Source organism: Podarcis tiliguerta, assembly GCF_965153285.1.
Source record: "Podarcis tiliguerta genome assembly, chromosome: 1".
Classification (NCBI taxonomy): Eukaryota; Metazoa; Chordata; class Lepidosauria; order Squamata; family Lacertidae; genus Podarcis; species Podarcis tiliguerta.
The window spans coordinates 12149953-12158452 of record NC_139534.1 but is presented as its reverse complement, the minus strand read 5'-3'; the positions used below and the strand labels follow the sequence as shown (position 1 = coordinate 12158452).

The following is an 8500-nucleotide window of genomic DNA, read 5'->3' as shown; positions in this document are numbered from 1 at the left end:
CATTGCATTCTGTATTAAAGTAACACGAGTAGGGAATTTTGAAGTAAGCATTAGAGGAAGGTCTGTAGCTCAAAGGCAAACACTTTGCATACAGATTGTCCCAATTCATCTCCAAGTGAGACACCCTGAGCTACTGCAAGCCAGCGTATGCAGCAGGGCTGAGGAACCTCTGGCCCATCAGCTTCATTAGGCCTGGCACAGGTCCCAATTTGGCCTGCGAGACTTTCCCGCAAACAATGTTCACCTGCCTCACATCTGACGTGTGAGGCAGGGACGGGTGCAGCTCCAAAGGGAAGACTGGTAGAGTTGGGCAAATCGGTCCATTTTGGTTTCTCTGCTTCTCATTTTTCCAATGTTCAAGTTTACTTCTCCACTGTTTCGTATCAGTTGCTTTCTTTTTAAAAGAAATTCCTAAAATTCATCAGAATCCCAAGTGCAGTGTTTTCCTAATACAAACCTTTTTACCTAATGCACAATTTTGCAAGATGCATTTCCCTAATACCTATTATGCTCCCTAGTGCAATGCATTTGGTGTGTTTTCGTGAATGCACGCTTATGCACACACTGCACCTTATTTGTGTTTTTGTACACATTACTTGGCTGGAGAAGTGTATTTGCAAAATTCAGTGAAGTGCAAATTTGGCAGGATGTCTTTCATTTCGCATACTGTTTTTAAAAAGAGCTAACTAGGTAGATTCACTTTTAAATACAAACAGAATCAAATTTCTGCCCCATTCCTAGCTTAAACGTCAGCTCCCAGTTGTTCTGTTGCAAGTTTATCAGAGCTGATAGGAAGACCTACTTGAGATTAGCTGCACTACGGAGTTTCTCCATCGGAATACCCTGGTGTAGTTGGGGGGGGGGAGGAGCTTGCCATCAGCACTGTTCCATCCTAGACGAAGCTCCTTTTTAGGGAAGTCATAGAATCATAGATTTGGAAAGGACCACGAGAGTCATCTAATCCAGCTCCTGGCAATGCAGAAATCTTTTGCCCAATGTGGGTATCAAACCTGAGCCCCTTTATTCATTTGCAGGCAGTTTTGATTCACATTGTGTCTGGAAACAGGTGATTGACAGGTGGGTGGCATTGCCCACCTGTCAAATTTGCCTAGGCCATCGTGGCATATTTTACACATACACACACGTGCGTGCACACACACACAGAGAAATATATGGATCAATGATATTTGACTTGACATCAGGCAGCTTTCCTATCTACAATAATTTTAAAATATCCTTAAACTTTCTTTAAAAATTTATATACAAAGAGGGTTTTATTTTTCATAATAGCTGGGGGAAAGTAAGAACATACATACGTAGCTGGTTTACACAGAGGTTGTTTCCACTCATCCATTATTTGGGGGTCTTGCGTTCTGCCTCAATATATTTTGGAGAATCCTAAGTACAACTTCCAGTTGATCGGGTGTCATTTTTAAGATCTGTTCTTGATTGTTAAGCATCTCCGTTATTGAACCCGCTTGATTTCTTGGCGTCTCGACAGCAGAGAGATAGGATCTGGGTGAATCTTTGGTTATCAGAGTCGTAGAACTTGGAGCAGGAGTTGGCCTTCCCTGGCTGGAGCTGCCTTCCGGGACTCTTCCTAAATCAAGAAGAGCTCTTTCTACGGCTTTTTCAAGATGCCTGTAAGCTTCCATGTCGATATCATCTGGGCCCGCAATGTTCTGAATATCAAAATGAAAGCAAAGAGTTGTTTTATGTATGTGTATAATTATGACAAATTTCACTGTAAGACAATGTGAGCTGCATCCCACTCATTTCCTCTTCTCTTCCCTACCCACAAATTGGCTGATTTAGAGGGGGCGCAGGAGAAAGGAGAGAAGGCGGAAGTCCCATTAGGCAAGCAGAAGTCTTGTTGACAATGCTGGATTAAAACCCAAAGTTTTCATTCATCAGCGCTCAGTGGTTGGCTTGTCAAACAATCAAATTTGCACTGTCCTCTGTCTCTTTGCATGCCTAAGCCTTACTTTATTTCATTTGACAAATTCATGCCGCTGTTAATATCTGGGTCAGGTTAGTATCTGTTGTCTTCTAATTAATCAGCTAAATACTAGTGGTTGCTGTTCTATTTCCTTCCCCATATTAGCAATTGGTTGAAGTGTTGTGACCGATACACCAAACATTCTAAGCACTCGGATGGCAATGCATGGGTGCAAGTTCTTGGTTTGCCTAAAAGGCAAAGGGACCCCTGACCGTAAGGTCCAGTCGCTGACGACTCTGGGATTGCAGCGCTCATCTCGCTTTATTGGCCGAAGGAGGTGGCGTACAGCTTCCAGGTCATGTGGCCAGCATGACTAAGCCGCTTCTGGCGAACCAGAGCAATGCACGGAAACGCCGTTTACCTTCCCGTCGGAGCGGTACCTATTTATCTACTTGCACTTTGGTGTGCTTTTGAACTGCTAGGTTGGCAGGAGCAGGGACCGAGCAACGGGAGCTCACCCCGTCACGGGGATTCGAACCGCCGACCTTCTGATCAGCAAGCCCTAGGCTCTGTGGTTTAACCCACAGCACCACCCGCGTCCCTTCTTGGTTTGCCTAGGGAAACCCTAAACAGGTTCTAGAGCGGGGGGGGGGGGGGGCTGTGACCTGCAGGCCAAACTTGATGTCATACAGGACATTGGGCATGGAACAGGTAAATGTGGGTCTTCAAGGAACCATCAGGAGCTTAAAGTGAGCTCTCAACTTTTGCTGGAAGAAGGTGAGCTTCCAACCACCCAGAAGCCAATGAACAGTGGGACCATGCTTTGCCCATGGAGGGGGAAGTGGCTTTTATCTCATGGAAAAAACTTCTCCCTCCCAGGGCTATTCTTTGAAGCCCCCTGACATCGCAGGTGGAAAAAAGATGGAAAGGGGGAAGCATAGGGAAGCTATGGATTCCCAACAAATGACTCTGTGCTTCTTCCCACCTCTGACACCCAAGGTGAAAAGGAGAATGAGGAGGCTTGCAAAGTATAGCGGTGGCAACACCCCTTGTGCTGTGGTTCCCAGCCTTGGAACCTTGCCCGTTCCAATCGTGATCTCATACTGACATTGTGCGACTGATGGGTGGGTTGCCCCACCCACCTGAAAAGTTGGCCCTTGGGCAGAGAGAGGTTCTCCACCTTTCCTGGAGACGGAGACCTAGATGCTGTTGGCAGGGGATTGCAATGCCTGTAGGGATGCTGGTATGGCTGGGAACTGGAGTTGGAAGGGAGGTCAAAAGAGGCAGAACGTCAGAGGCAAGATGATGTGTATTGCTTTTGTGGCATCTTGTGTTTTACTGCACCTGTGCATATTGCTGTAAAGGTAAAGGGACCCCTGACCATTAGGTCCAGTCGTGGCCGACTCTGGGGTTGTGGCGCTCATCTCGCTTTATTGGCTGAGGAAGCCGGCGTACAGCTTCCGGGTCATGTGGCCAGCATGACTAAGCTGCTTCTGGCGAACCAGAGCAGCGCACGGAAACACCGTTTACCTTCCCACTGGAGTGGTACCTATTTATCTACTTGCACTTTGACGTGCTTTCAAACTGCTAGGTTGGCAGGAGCTGGGACCGAGCAACGGGAGCTCACCCCGTTGCGGGGATTCGAACCACCGACCTTCTGATTGGCAAGTCCTAGGCTCTGTGGTTTAACCCACAGTGCCACCCGCGTCCCACGTCCCTTTTATTTACATACTGCTGTACACCACCTCAATTTTGTAAGTGGGTGGCTTATACAGATTGTTGCAAACAAAGGAATAACATTTAAGGAACAAACACCGTGTGCTGAGAAGCAGTAAAAAAGAAGAGAAAGTATGGTGCTAAGGGTAACATGGGGCCAAGGATGTGTATGTACTCTGTGTCAGGTTTAGAAGGGCAGAAATGGCCAAGCTTCACATTACAGTGGTACCTCTGGTTACATACTTAATTCGTTCCGGAGGTCCGTTCTTAACCTGAAACTGTTCTTAACCTGAAGCACCACTTTAGCTAATGGGGCCTCCCGCTGCTGCCGCGTGATTTCTGTTCTCATCCTGAAGCAAAGTTCTTAACCCGAGGTACTATTTCTGGGTTAGCGGAGTCTGTAACCTGAAGCGTATGTAACCTGAATTGTATGTAACCCGAGGTACCACTGTACACTGCTTTGCTTTGTGTGGTGCTATTCTGATACAGCAACTGATCAGGACTGCAGCCGCTGTGCGGGGAAAGGGTTTACGGCTTTCTTGCACATGCTGTGGTCCTGATGAAAATCCTCTTCCGATAAGTTCCTACTGACAGCTTCCAACCCAGGCCAAATAGCAGGGGCTTTTTGTGTGCAGGGTGGGGTAGGGACTTTTATCAGGACTGGCAAGGCAGAGAAGGGTTAGAAAACTCTTCCCATCCCAACTGCTACTCCTGAAAAGCAGTACAGTCTCTGAAAACAATCATTTACATGGCCCAAGGATCATTGCTTAGTGCAATCAGCAGGCTGGCTGTGTAAGCAACCAGTAAGCACTGGGTTTACTGGGCTCATGGGTGTAGTCAAATCACCTGGCATTAAAGTCTTTAATACAGGAGCCCCTGTTTTGAAGTCTGCTTTTCCAAGATGTTGAGCTTTGATTTTAATTTGCAACGCTAGTTCCATGGCTCTGATCTGCTCTGTTTGGAAAAAATAAATGCATTAAAGCATATATTGTCCTAGATGTGCTGCCTTCAGAAATAATATTTGTGGTCTTCAAGTACAGAGTCAATAACGTTCTTACCAATGTGCTTCCTTTTGTACGCCCAGGAGATGGTATTTTAGTTGTGGATGATTTTTCCGAAATATTTTTGGAATGGTTTTGTAGCGGTGGATCAGACAGGACAGCAGTCTTGGTGAGTGATTTTTTGGGCTTAACCTCCGTATCTCGCTTCTTCTCAGATTTCTGCTTCAAGCTTTCCCTTCGTGTACCGCTGGGGGATGCTGTTGCCTTGGAATCCTTCCTGTTTTCGGTGGCGCTCAATTTTGGAGAAACTGATGGGTGCCTTTTGGATTTTTCTTTTAAAATCTCCTTAGAGGTGCTTCCAGTAGGCACCCTATCTCTCCTGGTTTGTGTACTCATTGATGCTTGCTGGTGTGACCCACTCTCCTTCTTTATGTCAGATTTCTTCCTTTTTGCCTTCTGGTGGTGTTTGACTGCTGGCTTTGCATCTTCCTCAGATTCTGAATGCAAAAAGAGAAATGTCTGAGGGTTCACCGGAAAGGGAGGCTTGGAAATAAAACTGGTGGGCTTGTGGCAGAAATAACTTTTCGCTTCACTTTGGATGCCAATATCACGCGCACTCAAAAAAGATGTGGGAAATGGTTCAGAGATTCTCTTCGAAGTTTCCTCAGGTGACCTGCTTTTTAATCCTACATCAAATGTTGTTCTCTTTATATTTGGTATGGTCAGATTATCGTTGTACTTCGGCAACCTGTGACTTTCTTTTTTATGTTTCACTTTTTTGGGCTGACCCATCGTCTGAGTTTCTTGGCTCCTTGTTTCTACTTCCAAAAGACTGGTTACAGAAAGGTCTACAGCTTCTTTTTCTATTTTGTGTTTTTCACCCGCTGTTGAAATTTTATGAAGACTTTCCTTTGAAGGAACTTTTCCTCTCTCAGATACATCTGTCTTACTAACTCTCTGACTTTCCTCAACATCTGGCAGAGCTATAGTACGGCATTCATCCTTTATCTCAACTTCTTGGCTTATCCCAGTTTCAGAACTGTTTTGTATGGGAAGGTCCTCAAAGCTTTTCTCTAAAACTGATGTTAAACCTTGTACTTCTGAATCTGAAAGTTTGTCTCGGTGGCCTTCGTTTAGAAGTCTGCTCAAGAGAGACTTTAGATTTTGTAGTTCTTCCTCCGAAAACCTGTCATGCAGGCTTTGAGTATCTAGTTGTGTACTTTGCTCGTCTGAGCCTTCATCACTCTTTGCTAGTTTTTCCACTACTGGAAACAAGTTTCCAAGTATTCTCTTTAACTCACTCTCTGTGATCATTCCTATTTTTGAAAGTCTGTCTGAAAGATGGTCTTGAATCTTTTTGTTCAATGCATTCTTTAGGTTGGCAATTTCGTTTTCTGAAAGCACTTCAAAGAGATTTTGAATACTTTCATTTACCGCCAATGTCTCTTTAGCAAGGCCCTCGCTAGAGGAATCCTGCCATTCTTGCAGCGCAGCCTTCTCTGGTGTAACACTGTCATCCCCTTTCACAGCCAAGGACAACTTCCGGCACACTGTTTTCAAGTCTTCTCCCTTTAATCCAGCCGCTGAAAGTTGATCTTTAAAGTGATCTCGGTGTTCTTTGCTTAAAAGTGATTTCAAACTTCTTATTTCTGCTTTTAAAATTTTTTCTAGGAGAGCATCATGAATGGAAAGTCGCTGTTTAATGTTATCTGTGTCTGTGTTCACAGGTAACATTACTCTAATGATTTCCAGTGACTGTTTAGAGGGTTCTTTTCTTAAGTCTGTCTTTGCATTTGTTTGTTCGACTGAACTACTGTCAGTTTTAGGATATGAAGTAGCCTCTCTATCGCCATCTATTTTGCTTTCAGATAAACCTGTCCCTGTAACTGCTAACTCGCTTTCTTTACTACTTTCTTTAACAGTTTCCTTACTACTTTCTTTACTATGCTGTACGGATTCAGCTTTGATAGTGGTTCTTGATGGATGCTCACTTAGTGATTTTAGTGTTGTGATTTCAGTTTGTGACATGCTTTCCCTGGATAAGCTTTTCCTCCTCTTGAGCAAATCAGCAGTAATTGGAAAAGAAACTATCTGGTCTTTTTCAGGTAGATCTGTATCTGTGATTATCCCCTCTTCACACAATTTGTCTATAAGATGAGCCTGCAAATTTTGACTTACAGCAGCTGTCAGTTTTGTTACATCTGGTTCTGCAACCTTCTCTCCAGACATCTTTCTTTCCTCAGGTAGACATTTATTATCCCCTGGCAAACTGCTATCCTCCAGCGTTTCAGACAGCTTTGCTTCTGAGAGTCCCTCCGCAACTATGTTTTCAAGGTTTTTGCTTAAAATCGACGACACTGCTACGACTTTTACAAGTTTTTCAGCAAGCACGTCTTCAAGAGACTTCTCAAAGGAAATCTCAACCTGTTTTATTTCTGCTTGTTCTGCTAGTTTATCTTCTAGTGTCTTTTCAGAAGAACCCGATGTGACAGCGAGGGGTTCCGAGGCCTTTTCATCCTGCATGCCACGTTTTTGATCCTCCTCTTCTAAATCCATTTTTCTTTCTATAAGCCTTAGTATAGAAAGCTCCCCGCTGCTCTTGATTAATTTAGTGTCCAGACTACTCGCCACTTTTGTCAATGACATCCCATCAGGTGGATCTTGGTCTTCTCGTTCTTTGTTAGCATCAGGTGGGTACGTTTTTTCTAAAGGGCCGACATCCCCTTTGCCAAAAATAGGTGGCGGAGGCTGTACTTTACTGACACTTCTCAAGAATGGTTCAAACTTGTTTCCACTAAAAACCGCTTCCTGGAACTGTAATTTAAAAAAGGGAGAGAGGGCATAATTATGAAATTTTGAAAGCTGCAAGATGAACAGAGGAGTTATGTGGGTTTTGGAAATTCCTCTGCAGTTGGGTACTGTGCTCATCTCCCCCCCCCGCCCCCCGGGTCTTGGGAACAGGTTTTTTAACAAGAGGCTTTCAAATGAATAAATTTTATTGGTAGATGTTTATGGTAATACAACAAAATGAAGAGCATAAATAGGAAAAATGCATATAAACAATATATTAGTAATACAGTATATATCCTACCAGTATAAACATTATTTCTAATTTCTGAAGTCAGGGAATAAAGGAGACAGGTTATATTTTCAGCTGGGCAGTCATATGCATGCTAGCAGATAAGCATCAGAGGCTGTTGGATGGGGAATGGCACCTGCACAAGTGCTATCCTATGATGATGTTATATCTGGGAGAAATTGCAGTCAAACATAACTATGTATGGCTGCTAGTTAGTGAATGAAGGGGTTAAGACCACAGAGTTAGATATCTAGCTAGATCGTGCCTTCTCTTTCTGTTGTCACTCTCTTCTCACTACAAAGAGGATGTCTTTAAGCTTTGCTCCAAGCTTACAAGCATGTGTTTGAAGCTAGCTCTGTATTTTCTACCCAATACTTTTTACCCGCGTTGTTCTTGCTGCTGCATGGAATAACACATAAATCAGACCTTGGGAATTTGTAAGTAAAGCATTCAAACTTACTAATGGTGTGGTCTGTTCACTGCCAGAGGGCGGAAAGAGAAGAGTGCTTTGCTAGCGAACTAAATGGGATATGCAAAAGGTTTAACAGCCTACATTCCTAACTGCTTGACTTTGTGAGCTTAAACTCTGCTACTGAGGGCTTTCTCTTGCTGGAGAGTGATTTAGCTCCATGTTTTGAATCCAGGCACCTAGCTGATTCTTTTGCTCTTTACCCCACATGTGTGGGTCACAGGAATTCACATATTTCCTCCCACAGTATTGGTGACACAAGCCAGTCCTGATCAGTGCTGACATGATCTGCTAGT

General features: G+C 44.1%; 1 protein-coding gene and 1 long non-coding RNA gene across 7 annotated transcripts in view; one reads left to right on the top strand and one right to left on the bottom strand.

The window, feature by feature from the left end:
- LOC310664855 overlaps window positions 1-8500 on the top strand; it is a 317431-nt gene that overhangs the window by 61160 nt on the left and 247771 nt on the right. The gene's annotated exons all lie outside the window — the stretch shown is intronic.
- C2CD6 (C2 calcium dependent domain containing 6) overlaps window positions 1244-8500 on the bottom strand; it is a 34235-nt gene continuing 26978 nt past the window's right edge. For 3 of the 4 annotated variants that reach the window (XM_083405370.1, XM_083405372.1, XM_083405371.1), the window contains 2 exons: window positions 4714-7470; window positions 1244-1682 (listed from right to left, as the gene is read on the bottom strand). In XM_083405370.1, coding sequence (XP_083261496.1) covers window positions 1347-1682; window positions 4714-7470 — 3093 coding nt within the window. In that variant the 3' untranslated portion in view covers window positions 1244-1346. Of the gene's footprint in view, window positions 1683-4501; window positions 4610-4713; window positions 7471-8500 lie in introns of all 4 variants that reach the window. The other variant, XR_014503518.1, reaches the window with a different exon arrangement.